The sequence below is a fragment of the Panicum hallii genome, chromosome 5, assembly GCF_002211085.1.
Source record: "Panicum hallii strain FIL2 chromosome 5, PHallii_v3.1, whole genome shotgun sequence".
Taxonomy (NCBI): Eukaryota; Viridiplantae; Streptophyta; class Magnoliopsida; order Poales; family Poaceae; genus Panicum; species Panicum hallii.
Genome location: NC_038046.1, coordinates 11,616,621 through 11,630,016, shown reverse-complemented (window position 1 = coordinate 11,630,016; position 13,396 = coordinate 11,616,621). Strand labels below are relative to the sequence as shown.

At 49.0% G+C, this 13,396-nt stretch overlaps 3 protein-coding genes across 3 annotated transcripts; all 3 read left to right on the top strand.

The window, feature by feature from the left end:
• Positions 1-874: 874 nt before the first annotated feature.
• LOC112894461 (membrane protein PM19L-like) lies at positions 875-2,416 on the top strand. The gene is made up of 3 exons (XM_025962188.1): positions 875-1,836; positions 1,965-2,010; positions 2,114-2,416. The coding sequence occupies exons 1-3, from the start codon at positions 1,490-1,492 to the stop codon at positions 2,189-2,191; spliced, it is 471 nt and encodes a 156-aa protein (XP_025817973.1). The 5' UTR covers positions 875-1,489; the 3' UTR covers positions 2,192-2,416.
• A 2,729-nt stretch (positions 2,417-5,145) lies between these two features.
• On the top strand, positions 5,146-8,666 carry LOC112894698 (fibrous sheath CABYR-binding protein-like). The gene is made up of 4 exons (XM_025962483.1): positions 5,146-5,427; positions 5,690-6,207; positions 6,298-6,405; positions 8,242-8,666. Exons 1-3 carry the CDS (start codon positions 5,247-5,249, stop codon positions 6,397-6,399), a joined length of 801 nt encoding a protein of 266 aa, XP_025818268.1. The 5' UTR covers positions 5,146-5,246; the 3' UTR covers positions 6,400-6,405; positions 8,242-8,666.
• Positions 8,667-9,527: 861 nt separating this feature from the next.
• LOC112891863 (bidirectional sugar transporter SWEET2b-like) lies at positions 9,528-11,386 on the top strand. Its single transcript, XM_025958855.1, has 6 exons — positions 9,528-9,764; positions 9,849-9,885; positions 10,006-10,228; positions 10,398-10,556; positions 10,670-10,789; positions 10,896-11,386. The coding sequence occupies exons 1-6, from the start codon at positions 9,719-9,721 to the stop codon at positions 11,001-11,003; spliced, it is 693 nt and encodes a 230-aa protein (XP_025814640.1). The 5' UTR covers positions 9,528-9,718; the 3' UTR covers positions 11,004-11,386.
• The last annotated feature ends 2,010 nt before the right edge of the window (positions 11,387-13,396 follow it).

Below are 13,396 nucleotides of genomic sequence, written 5' to 3'. Positions count from 1 at the left end.
GAGCGGCTGAACCGAAAGGAACAGAGGAGCCGGCCCGGGCCTAAACACCTGGCGCTCAAATCCGACAAAAAGAACTCTTGCCGTTTTTCTAAGCTCTGGATCCAAAAAGAGCACCATATTAGGTGATGTTTGGATGCAGTGACTTATTTTCATGTCATATCGGATGTTTGGATACCAATTAAGGGAACTAATATGACTTAACTAATTGCATAAATGGAGACTAATTTATGAGACGAAACTATTAAGCCTAACTAATCCATCATTAGCACATATTTACTGTAGCACAATATTATCAAATCATGGACTAATTAGACTTAATACATTCATCTTACGAATTAGACTTCATTTATGCAATTGATTTTGTAATTAATCTATATTTAACACTTCTAGTTAGTGTTAAACATCCAATTTTTTAGCTTGGCAGCTTTAATTTGTTATGGTCAGAAAAGCAATCGCCAGGTGGGGACTTTTGCCAGCCAACATCAAATTCCTTTTTAAGTGGCAGAAGAATCCAGCGATAACACCTTTCAGTTTTCACTGCATCCCCTTGCTATGCCATGCCTACCTTCACCAATCACCACCAGGATTGGCTGCCGTCCTTGCTTGGGCCGCACACGTACGCAGGATTGTTCTTGGACAGAACAAGAGGCCGTGTAGATCTGCGAGGCAATCCGACCGTCGATTCTGTGATCTGTGACGACCGAGACCACGGCATCCTCCTCACCATGGATCTGCTAATACTCGGCGCATCTCCGAGACGTGTGCCCCAGCGTCTCCCAAACACCCACGCCCCACGGATTCCATGGCCAAAGTCGCCGCCGCGATCTCCTCCTTGTTGCTGTAAAGGAATAAAGTGCCCGGCTGACGCCCTGAGCCGAACTGAAAGGGATCGCCGGCGATGCATGCCCGCCCCGGAGGAAAAGGCTGCACCTGTCCGGCACGCCGGAGGGAGCTAGCCATGCCAGCTCCAGCCGCCATCCTAATCAAAAGTTCTTCCAAGCTTCCAGATGAGACGAGCAGAGAATCTCTGTCGACCGGCCGCGATGGATAAGCTGGCCGGAGGCCAGTCGACGGGTCGAGCTGGAAGCAAGGCCCCCGGCCGCGGGGCCAGCTGAGATTCCTGCCTTGAGCATCACGTTTGCCACAGCCCTCACGAAAGCCCAGAGCAACCCAAGCGGCCGGCCGGCTGGTCGTGCAGCCAATGGAAGCAAGGAACAAAAGCTAGCTTGGGCTGCTTAGCCAGGCCAGCTTGCTTCGCTATCTCGTCGCCGGTAAAGTATTTGGGTATTTCGCGTCGTTTCTGCATCGGTGGTGTGCTAGCTCGTGGGTGCGTGTATATAAAGGGTGCGCCTGCGAACGCTACCTGATCAGGCCAGCAGAAAGAGTATACGTAGAGCGCGAGCTAGATTGTTGTGAGTAGTATAGGAGCCGTCGAGCTCGTTGGCCGTCGACGAGTCGATCAGCTAGTAGCAAGAAGCTAGGTTCTTCGATGGCGAACGCGGGTCTGAAGCCGGTGGCCGGGCTCCTCCTGGTGCTCAACTTGTGCATGTACGTCATCGTGGCGGCGGTCGGCGGCTGGGCCATCAACCACGCCATCAACTACGGCTTCTTCATCGGCTCCGGGCTGCAGCTCCCGGCGCACTTCTCCCCGATCTACTTCCCCATCGGCAACGCGGCGACCGGGTTCTTCGTCATCTTCGCGGTGATCGCCGGGGTGGTCGGCGCGGCCGCGGCGCTGGCGGGGTTCCACCACGTCCGCGCCTGGAGCTCCGAGAGCCTGCCGGCGGCGGCATCCTCCGGGTTCATCGCCTGGACGCTCACCCTGCTCGCCATGGGGTACGTACATTTTAATTTGCACCAAGCAACCGTGTTCGTGGAGGCACGAGTCAATCGAGCACCTTGTCCAATGGCGACCGGTACGATTCCTGACCTTTCGCTGTGCGCAACTTGCTTTTTTGTTTCAGACTGGCCGTCAAGGAGATTGAGCTGCACGGCAGGAATGCCAGGCTGGTGCGTAAGAATTAAGATCGATCGCCAAATAAATATGCAGCTTACTCTCTGCATACCTGGTGGAATAAACCTGCAAGGAAACTGAATCTTGTGTACGTTGCAGGTCTGCATGGAGTCCTTCACCATCATCCTGTCGGCGACGCAGCTCTTCTACCTGCTCGCCATTCACGGAGGGAGGTGAAGACGAAGCGGAGGCGCCTGAGAATTGAGGTGACTGACGCATCGGTTTCATCGGTTTGCTGTGGGTTTCCTCCGGGATGGAGAGGCAGCGCGTCCGTGTATCTGCGTGTTAATTACGTACGCCATGTGTGGGGGGTGCCCAGTGCCAATGCTGGGTTCCGTCGATTGCTGCGTGTAGCTGTTTGCTGATTTGATCAATGTCATGATGTGGTGAATATTCATTTGATTGCTTCTTCAAATGTGCCGACGCCATTGTATAGGCCCACTTCTACAGGCCCAACCCAACAGCAGACCCGGCCTCAAACCTATGGGCCCATAGTTGACACCGGTACCGGAGGACAGTTCGAATTATTTTCCGTTGTGCCCAAGTAGTGGAACCTCTCCAACGTCATCACCAACTCGAGGAACACCGCGAAGGAGCGAGCCGGTGAGCTTGTTGCCCGGCGAAGAAAAGAACAAGCCGCCGTCCTCATCTTCCTATTATAAAAGGCCTCCTGGTTCTCTTGCGCCGTAGGCTGCCTTCTCTTTTCGCCTTTGGCACAGAGCGTTTCGAAGAAAGGACCTTATATAATTCTTCTACAATAATGATGGTAACGGAACGCTATGACTCGCCCACATAATAACGGGAAAAAAAAACTTTTAAAGAAAGCCCTTCTCAGGTCCCCTGAAATCCCTTCACGTCGCGTTCGTGCGCATTCCCGTAGGTCCGGTCTGATCCGTTCCATGATGGCGCGAGACCGCGGGCGCCGCGACATGGCGCGGCAGGCTGCTGGGCACGCCACCTCGTCCGTCCAGGCGCATCTCGAATATTTGAACTCTATTTTTTTTAAAAAAAGAAAAAACTATTTCGCGAGCCCTATTAGTTGTGCTGATCTGAATTTTGGCTTGCTCGTTTCAAAAAGAAATTGGCTTGTTGACCAGGCGCGGCGTTTTCCGCGCGTGCTGCCATGTGCCCGCCGTCCACATGCGGCGTGGCAGTGTTGTCGCATGGAGCGAATTCAAACGGCACCTGGGCGCCGATCGTACCGCACCGGCCGGCAGATCTCACAACCGGCGCGAGACGGAATCCAGTTTTTGAAAACTAAAGGAATCTTTATACTCGGATCATGATGAACGGATGCCTGATTTTAAAATAGCCAGTGCCAGGTACGAAACATGGTGTGCTCTGGGACCCTTTGAACAAACACATTTTGTTTGGTTTTCAAGCTGGCTGGCAAGTCGACCTACTGCTTGCTGTTTGTTACGGAGAATAATAGTACTGTAGACCTTTCCGACGCTACATCCGGTGAAAAAAGAAACATGTCAGGAATGTGTGGCTTTTGTAAAAAAAAAAAGGTCAGTTCAGTACCAATGGTCTGGTATGCTAAACCTCAAGCGATCGGTGGGGATGCAATCATGGACTCAAGAAACCAGGACGCAGGATCGCGACGTGTTGCGACGACGCCTCCGGCTAAATCCTCTTCCCCCACCCCATCAGACAGCCAGTGCACGACGCTTCCAAGACGACGCCCTCATGCCACTGCGCGCTGACAGCGGAGTCCCTGGACGACTGGACACCGTGCGCCCGCGTGGTAGTGTACTACCGGCGCGGGCCAGCCACACCGAGCACGACGCGTGGGTTCCCAGGAGGCCCGATGGGACAACCAGGCCTGACCTCCGGCCGCGGCACAAATTGTTCCGAATGGATTCCCAGGCGGCACAAGGGCCTCGAGATCTTCTGTGCACAGAACCTGTGTCGCTCCGACGCCGAGTTGGCACGTATGCTAGCTAGGCCATGATGGGTGCCAGCAGCAGCAGGAGCACGCTCCGCTCCGCGGACGCCTGGAGAATGAGGGGGCTCACGAGTTCAACTCCAGCCCGGAAACAGCGCTCCTAGGACGGGACTGGAGCCGATGTCCGGCGGAGGCGGGGGTGGGGGGTGGAAGGGAGGGTCTCTCCGTCGGTCCGCTGCCGGCGTCCGCTCCGCGTCCCACGAACAAACCAAAACGCGGCATGCACGGAGGAGGACTTGCTACTTGCTAGCGGAAAACCCCCGGAGTTAATGATGCGTTGCGCCGTTACCAGATTGTCTTTTGCCCGCAAACGTGTAGGTTTGGCTGGGTGTAGCCTTGATCTTTCCTGCTTTGTTTCTTCTTCGACAGGAGCGTGTGGCTTTTGGAGTAGCCAGGTATGCTACAGGGGCAAAGTTCCAACCTATAGGTCGCTGCAGTTGCATGAGTTTTGTTTCCGGTTTGGTCGGGTTCCGTTTTGTTCATCCACGTTGTCGTAGCGAGAAAAAACTCCAGCATGCACTTCTAATAATTTGATTTGATCACAGTCTGGATTAATTTAATTTAATCACAGTCTGGATAATACTGTTTTTATAAAAACTCCAGCATGCACTTCTAGTATGGGACAACTCATCGTAAATAAGAAACAATCAACGATGAGGTAAGATACATGAAGCTCACACGCCTATTTCAAATTAAAAAAATTACAGGGAAAGTCGGTCCATTAGGCTAGCCGCAAGCATACAAACACCTTTATTTTAAAGATTGCGTATAGACACTTGAAGGATGTGTATGAAATCTCTTCCATATTCGAATGTCTTGGCAAGGAACGTAAAGATATCTCGTTCAATTTATCTAAAATCACCCCTTCTAATTTACCCTAAGATTATCATCACTATCTTTTAGATTTGAAGCTCGAAATTGATTTGGATCATGGATGAAAATTTATATTAATATTATGGCGAGATATTCACCGTAGAAATGTCGGTTTGCAAAATAAAATAAAAAAGTTGCACACATGTACAACATGGTCCTGACATAGTTTTCTTTAAAAGATGGTAATTTTTTAAACTCTTGTTCCAACGCAGTAAATGTGCCCTGGGAGGCTGCGTGTCTGGGTAAACCTAACAAAATTGAGCCGATCCGCCCCACTCCCTCCATATCAAAACAAATCGCCCCCCCCCCCCCCCACCCCCCTTCCTCTTCCTCCCATCGCTCTGCCCCCGCAGCCTCCCTCCCCACCTCCGCGCCGCGCCGCCCCCTATCAAATCGAAATCCCTCTCCGCCATGCCGAAGGGCGCCAAGAAGCGCGCCAAGCTCAAGAAGCAGCAGCAGCAGGGCCACCCCGACGATGGCGGCAACAACACCAGCGCCAACAACGGCCACGGGAACGGCAGCGACGACAACAACGCCTCCAGCCGCCTCGACGGCGGCCACCACCTGCGGATCCCACCCAAGGTTTCCCGCGGTACGAACGGCACCTAAACCTCCCCCCGCGTCTTTAAGCCGGGGCAGATCCGCGCGACCCCGCTTTACGGCACCAGCGCGGCGGGGAATCGCCTTTTCGCGTGCGGCGAGGGTGGCATTCGCTGGCGCCGCGGCCACCCCCCACCGCCACCGCGTTCCCACCGGCCGCCGCCTTTACGGGCTGTTCGCGCTTTCCTTGCTCCTTTCCTTGCGCTATATGTATGATGGATTCTGACGCGGTGTTTGTGTGTGGGTTGGCGCAGTGGATGCGAGCGAGGACTCGATGGAGAGCTCCGAGGAGATGGTGACGCCCAGGGCCGCCGCGTCGGAGGCGGACGAGGAGGAGAGGAAGGCCGCCGCGGACGAGGTGCCCGTGGAGCACGCCGTCGAGGCCGGGGAGGAGGTTATGGTGGACGCGTTTCCGCCGGAAACAGCTGGGCAGGAACGCGAGGGCAAGGTGGATGCGGCGGTGCAGGAACCGGAGGTAAAGGATGTGGTGGTGGCCGAGGAATCCGTGGTGCAGGAGCCAGAGGCACATGAGGTGGAGGTACCAGAGGTGAAGAGGGAGGTGGCCAAGGTGCATCCGGTGCAGGAACCTGAGCCAAAGGTTGATGAAGTGGTGGTGCTCGAGGAGACGCCTCTGGTACAGGAACCAGAGGTGAAGGGTGATGGTGCCAATGTCGTGGTGCAGGAACCTGAAGCTAAGGGTGGAAATGTGGTGGCCAAGGACTCCACTGAGGTGCCGCGGTCTCGGGAGGCTGTTGATGTGCATACTACAGAGGTAAATGATTTATGTGGTTTTAGTTCGGTCGGTTATTCCCCTAAGCTTTGAAGCTGCGGGTTCTGATTTGGTGGGTTGTGTTTGTTGTAGGTGGCACGTGGACCTGTAGTAGCAGTGGCTGCTTCAAGTCAGAGGGCAACATGGTGGAATTGCTGTGGGCTTTTTGATGTATTTTCTGGTTCAGGGAGATAGATGAAGGTGAGACGGTTCTCTGTCTCATGATTGTGTTTTTCTTTAATAATGCTATGTTAAATCTGAATGGCATCGAATTTCAATGTCTAAGCATTCTGTAATCATTATCAATGAATGTGGTGTTGGTGAAGTATGGCGCTGGTTAAGCATTCGAAACATGAGGTGCATATCTTAGTTCCTTGCATAGTTTAATTGGTGAGGTCTTGGATGTGCTGTTTGACATCACTGTAAGTTAGATGGAAATAAAATTTAACCTGCACTTTCTAACTTCTAAGAAATCTATAAAAAGGCGAAAGGATGCTGCATTTGAGGGTACTTAACAAACACTTCTATTAGGGTGAACCTTTGTTTGGGGCATGAGCTGTAGGTTTGTATTTCCCACACATTGTTTAATGCACGACCTGTCGACTTGTTACATACTGACATTCTTATCATTACTGTTGGATGTCATTTGTGAAGGTAGCAATTAAATTTATTTGCTTAGCTTCTGGTTTGATCTACTAAGCGTGGCCCTTAATTACCATGTGTCTGCGCATTCTAGCCTACTTGATTCTATTCTTCACTTCACTCACTGTGTTTTCAGTAGATAATATACTCTACCCAGTTAGAGGCAGTGATTAAAGACCAGAAAATTTATTAAACAGATTGTTCAGATCAACTATTTTGCCTCTCTATTTAGCTGTGGAGTGCAAGGTGAAGATAGAGAGCTGATTGCACCAGATTAGGGGATGCATTTAGATAATCATCATTTGATCTAAGGAAGTTCCAATATATCAAATAATGCCTCTGAGGCGATGGATTTATCTGTGGATTTGTTTGTTCTCGCAATTTGAAGCCTGTGTTATCGACCCTGAGTGCCTTTTCATTGGTTACTTTTGAAATCCTGCTCGGAGATGGTGATTTTAATGGGAAGATATCTAGGCATATAGTTTGGATCATTTTGTGTATTTGACTTGAGATGCCAAAACACCCGTACTTTATATGCCCGTAGTGACTTTTTTTGGGGATATAATCTGTTGGGAAGCTAGAAGTTCATTTCTTGCCGTGTCCTTTTCATGAAAGGTGTTTTCTTAATGGTGATAAACTGTTGAGGAAAGGAAAGTATCTGACCTTGCTGGTAGTGATCATGAAAAGTTGACAACACCATTTATTTGACTTGAGTACAATATCCATGTTAAAGCACCAAATTTACACCCTACTAGAGGACAGTCATATTATGTGTATGAAAATGATTTCCACGTTTTGTATTAGGGTTTCTTTGACTTGTTTATTTTCTGTTAGTTTGGTAAAAACAGACATGTGCATCCCCAAACAGCTGGAGATCGTCTCTTTAAGTCATTAGTTAGACTGTACATGACAGCAATTCTACTCTGGACTTAATGTAAAAGGATACCTACCAAACTACTTTTCTGTAATATGGCACCTGCTACATGATAACTGCAATTGTGGTACTCATAAATCATAATGCTTGGCTGATTTCCTCTGAGGCCTGAACCTGTCCATGTTGCATTCTATATATTTTACTATATTAACTGAATGCTTGGAATGCATTATATATTTTACTTATTTAGTATTATGTATGCCAATGGGCACATGAACAACAATTCATTGAAAATGAATACTGCCAGTCCTGGTCAAATATGGTTTTGTTTTTGAGCTGGTATGTTTTAAGCAGCTCTGCTGTTTCTTACATATTACAAAATAATGAATAATGGCTAAACATTAGGCAATTTATTTTTCCTCGTCGTGATGATGAAATAGAAGATATGTTTGTCATTTCTGTCATACGGCTACTAGTATTTAAGTATTTGCTTTAACGCTCTTTTTCTTTCCTTGATACAGGGTTTGAACTTGGAAGTCGAGAAGACAGAAAATACATTGTTCGGTTCAAAGCTTATGGTCAGTTGTAACTAGATTTGGTTGAATAGTCACATGAATGATGAAGCAGAAGGATTCCGAATAACATCGAGCTGATGTTTCTACTTGCCCCCATCCCTGCATTTCCGCGTCTGTGCAAAGTTACACCCTCCTGGTTGTGGTTAATATTGTTGATTCCCTGGGCATACCGAGCTCCTCTTCCCCGCCTTGTCTAGTGTCGTCTAGGTCCTGGTCATGTAGCATAAGAGTTGGAGTAAAGAAATTTTGTTGTTTCTGCTTTTATACTTATTTCCCTGGGGCATCATCCGCTATGCCCCCTACCTCTCATGGTTGTCACTTGTAAGGAGTATATTTGTTCAAACAATTTGAGATGTTCTTTGCGGAGCCCACTCCTGAATGTCAGCCAGGCTGCCTGTTATTTTACTGAATTACTTTGTCAGTTCGGAAACTGAGCTGAACCGCTTTCCGTGATAGAGGAAACGGAAGAGAGCAAGAGATTTGCCGACCGAGTGATTGAGAAGGCCTTAGTGGGCTGACAGGGAAATGCTCGTCCAGACGTCCAGTCAGAGAAAAAGGAAAAGACGAATGGCATTTCCCCGTCTCAGATTTTTTTTTTCTCCTCCTCCGCTCCGGGTCGTTTAAGGAGCTGACGCGGCACGGCACCAACGCCATAATAGCGCGCCCCGCCCGCTCGGCCCTTCGTTCCCGCGAAGCGTTTGTGGCCGCGCAGGGCGCCTGCATCCGCGAACGGGGAGAAGGGCGCGCGCTGAACTGGCCGGAGCAAGCGGTGTGGCCGCCCAGCCTTCGCGGGGGCGGCTCACGGCCACGAGCTCGTCGTAAAGCGACCTGGCCGGTCCCCGTCCACCACGTGGATTTTGAACGTCGGGGAGGAAGACGACGAAGAATATCCCCATCTCAGTCTCACTAAACGACAGCTGGCAGCTCATTTTTTCCTCCCAAATTTGCCAAGTGATTAATCCGCGGTGAAATTTTCACCTGCCAGAGAAACACTCGTCTGTACGCAGAGAAACACTTTTGCCAGCCACGCAGTGACCAGCAGTTGCATCTTGTGTGACAAGAAAGACAAAATTCTGGCCGTGCGGTAACCGTGGCAAAGTTTCCCTTATCGAAAAAAAATGATAATCTTGAGATTTTCTTGTTGAGATTCACGAGATGTAACTGTGGGTTCGTGGAGCAGAGCGAGGGAGATACTTGAAAACCCCTCACCACAAGGCCAGAGGCCAGAGGGGGATATTCGCAGGACCACCCCAGCAGGCTTCCGTTTTGATCACTGATTTAAACCCGACAATTCAATGGGTGGTTGCAGTGTTGTTGGTGTCGCTCACACCCCGTTCCCGCTACCTATATGAGAGCCCCAGATTTTTAGCACGAGGAGAGCTGAGCTGGTGGGGGAAAGCAGAGGACGGAAGGAGGCGCATTCATGAGCTCCCTGTATGATATCTCCTGCTTCGCCGCCGGCCTTGCTGGTAATCTCCTCTCTCCTTCCTCGCGCCTCTGCTTCCGTAATTCTCAGTTGTTCTGAAGTTCTTCGGTTTCGGTCGCCATTGCAGGCAACATCTTCGCGCTCGCCCTCTTCCTGTCGCCGGTGTAAGCTACCATACTGAGTCTGTCCGATTCCTCTCTGTTTTCTCCCCTCCTGCTGCGCTGCTGCTTTCCCTCCTTGGCCTGACCGTGGCGTGGCGTCGCTGTTCTCTTGGCGCGTGCCAGGCCGACGTTCAAGAGGGTGGTGAAGGCCAAGTCGACGGAGCGGTTCGATGGGCTGCCCTACCTGCTCTCCCTCCTCAACTGCTGCATCTGCCTCTGGTACGGCCTCCCCTGGGTCTCCGACGGCGGCAGGGCCCTCGTCGCCACCGTCAACGGCACCGGCGCGCTGTTCCAGCTCGCCTACATTTCGCTCTTCGTCTTCTACGCCGACAGCCGGAGCACACGGGTAAGTAAATTCCTAGCCGCCCTGGGCTGAACCAACTACTCCAGTTCAGAAAGACTGCGTATGACCCCCAGTAAAAATGGGCTGAACAGTTCTGTCTTTGAAAGCTGTTTCCTTCTCCATTCCACACGAAGCGATGACCTGTTCGTTCCCCGCCCCTTCCGATCCGCAGCTCAAGATCATGGGGCTCCTGGCGCTCGAAGCCTTCGTGTTCGCGATCATCGCGCACGCGAGCATCGCCTTCTTCGACCAGCCGGCCCGGCAGCTGTTCGTCGGCAGCGTGAGCATGGCGTCTCTGATCTCCATGTTTGCCTCCCCACTCGCCGTCATGGTACGGTTCCCCAAGCTGAGCGCTCGATTCATCTCTTCCCCGTCTAACGCTGCTGCTGGACGAAACCGCAGTGTGATCATCACTCTCACGGATTCTGCGTGCTGGTTGTTCAGGGTTTGGTGATCCGGACCGAGTGCGTGGAGTTCATGCCCTTCTACCTGTCTCTCTCCACCTTCCTGATGAGCGCCTCCTTCGCAATGTACGGCCTCCTGCTGCGCGACTTCTTCATATACGTGAGCGCTCGATCGATCCTCGTTTCAGCTTATCGCTTTCATGAACTGACGACAGTGTATGTCTTCATGGATCTGACCAAATTTTGAGTTCTGATTTTGGTTTCAGCTCCCCAATGTCATTGGAGTCATCCTGGGAGCAATGCAGCTGGTGCTGTACGCTTACTACAGCAGGAAATGGAACGGCAGCGAATCGTCGGCACCGTTGCTCGCCTGATCAAAACCGAGTTGATCAGTCAGCTGGTTGTGCCGCCGCTGGGATTCAGGAAAGAGGAGGGCGATGGGTGCTTTGCAGGGGAGCGAGAGATGCTACTACTGGCAGTCTATACGTTGTGTTGTCCTTGTCAGTGCGCTGTACAGGTTGTTGGCCTTGAGACCCTTGTCCCCCGTTGTTTCTCTTCACATATCTGTAGTGGGAGCGGGGGGAACAGAAGGGAAAACATCCATCTGAATTCCCTTCCTCCTCGGTATTTGTCTGCAAGATTATTTCACCTGTCGATATTAGGATTTATTTTCTTTCTAGATACTATTAGGCATCGTGCATTTATGCTGATACATCTAAGCACTTCAACATGCTGGTGGTGCAGTTTTGTTTCGGGATATTGTTGTTTTTTTGGCTTTTAAAAGTTCTGTTGTGCATCATAACATTTGGCAAATCAATTTAAATTCATTAAATAATGGTATCGAATGGCTGATCAATTCATTCTCTTCGCACATTTTTGCTTGCAAAGTAGATAAGAACAACAGATTATATATGAAAGTTTTCACCAAAAGAGCCGCTTCTTTCGCTGACAATTACAATACTTATTGTTTTGGACAAAGATCCGGTCAAACTTTTGAAAATCCGATAACAGTATTTTTTTATAAATATTTATGTTGCGAATGTCAAAGCCATATGTATCGATCTATCTTAATACTCCTACATAGTTCCGTCTCATGAACCGTTGCAGTTTACAGAAATATCATATTAGAAAACAACAGTCAAAGACTGGATCCGTCCATGCAACTCACGCTGATGTATCTTACTATTATTAGTTGGAGGTTTATTTTAAAGCCTACACGTAAAACCACCTAGATCCTAGGTGGACGCTCTAAAAGAATAGAAAAATCTAGAAATTCTTACAAAAATTAGAAATATCCGACCATGAATCCGATAATTCTAATTATAATGGTCATTGGATCTGTTATCTTTCTTAATAAATTACCCACCTCTGTTATTATGAAAATAAATTAAAGTAATCCACTAGATATGTATCTAAATTATCCACCTCTGCTATTATAAAAAACTAAAGTAACCCCTAATCTTCGTGTAAATTACCCACCTAACTATTATAAAAATAATACAAATAACCCCTAAATTTACATATAAATTATCAATTATATAATTATTAAAAGTTAAAGTAACCTCTAAATCTGAATCTAAATTACATAATTATAATAAAATATTAAAATGCATAAATATAGAATTCTAAATTACTATTTCTATCATTATTAATATATTATTTATGTCATTATTTATATAAAAATACTACCTATGATATGTGTTACCGTGTATTCATGTGTGTTGGAAGAGATAAGAATACTAATTGATGGTTCAATTAAATATATATACCAAACACACATGGAGGTGAGATGCAAAATAAAATCTATTGCCACTAGATAACGATAAATATGTATTTTAGAGTATGCGTTAGAGTATTTAATAGATGAAAGAGAGCGTGGGATAGATAATTATAATTATTATCTACAAATCTTATTTTTATATAAATTTTAATTAGTCCGTGCAGGAGCAGAGGTTAATAGCCTGTCCTCACTGACCTCTCGTGCTCCTCAGCTGCTTCCAGCGCCTGTGGCAACCATATTAGAGTCGGGCTCTGTCGCGAAATAAATTTCGATATTTGACATTCAATTCACACGTCTTACTGTTTTTAACACCCGATTTGATCGATTTTCAAAATTTAACACCAAAGTCATGAATTTCTTCGATACAGGGTCTCTTTACATTTTTCATCTTTTCCTTTCCTTTTCTTTCCTTATTTATTATTGCTTATTTTTTATGTTAATGGACAAATTTGCCCCTAAACCTTATCTCTTCTTTGTGCTGCTGTGAATACGAGCAGGCCAGAGACAGTTCTCCCTCCTCTCTCTCGTGTTCTCTGTGTCTCGCTCAAGAACAGGCCCCTGCTAGCTAGCTCCTTCATCTGATCGAGTGCCATGGCCTGCCCTCAGGTACGTCCAATGTTCAGTAGCAGCAGTACATATCGTACAGTTCTCTGGCAATGCAGCAATTGCCTCACCCACATTTGTAATCGGCCGCTAACTTTGTCGATGGTAATCAGGAGGTGGTGTTCGACCTGAACCTGATAGAGAACAGCGCTGGAGGACGGCCTGGCCGGCTGGGCGCCGGTGGGCTCGTGCACGGCGCTGTCCGCGCACAAGGAAGAGCCAGCCAAGGTGCCGACAGAGACGATCAACGACGTTGGGGTGGACTACCGGCCCAGCGGCCGGTACATCCTCGCGTCAGACCGCGTCGACGAGGCGGACGGCCTGCGCCAGGCGATCAAGGGCGCGCTCAAGCCCCGGGTCACGTACCGCGTCTCCGGGTGGATC

Bases quoted from the DNA above. Each gene is read 5' to 3' on its own strand.
- LOC112894698 (XM_025962483.1), top strand. From the start codon at position 5,247: ATGCCGAAGGGCGCCAAGAAGCGCGCCAAGCTCAAGAAGCAGCAGCAG. The intron at 5,428-5,689 runs GTACGAACGGCA...GGGTTGGCGCAG, and splicing joins CCCACCCAAGGTTTCCCGCG to TGGATGCGAGCGAGGACTCG. The intron at 6,208-6,297 runs GTAAATGATTTA...TGTTTGTTGTAG, and splicing joins TTGATGTGCATACTACAGAG to GTGGCACGTGGACCTGTAGT.
- LOC112891863 (XM_025958855.1), top strand. From the start codon at position 9,719: ATGAGCTCCCTGTATGATATCTCCTGCTTCGCCGCCGGCCTTGCTG. The intron at 9,765-9,848 runs GTAATCTCCTCT...TCGCCATTGCAG, and splicing joins CTTCGCCGCCGGCCTTGCTG to GCAACATCTTCGCGCTCGCC. The intron at 9,886-10,005 runs GTAAGCTACCAT...GGCGCGTGCCAG, and splicing joins GCCCTCTTCCTGTCGCCGGT to GCCGACGTTCAAGAGGGTGG.
- LOC112894461 (XM_025962188.1), top strand. From the start codon at position 1,490: ATGGCGAACGCGGGTCTGAAGCCGGTGGCCGGGCTCCTCCTGGTGCTC. The intron at 1,837-1,964 runs GTACGTACATTT...TTTTTGTTTCAG, and splicing joins CTCACCCTGCTCGCCATGGG to ACTGGCCGTCAAGGAGATTG. The intron at 2,011-2,113 runs GTGCGTAAGAAT...TGTACGTTGCAG, and splicing joins ACGGCAGGAATGCCAGGCTG to GTCTGCATGGAGTCCTTCAC.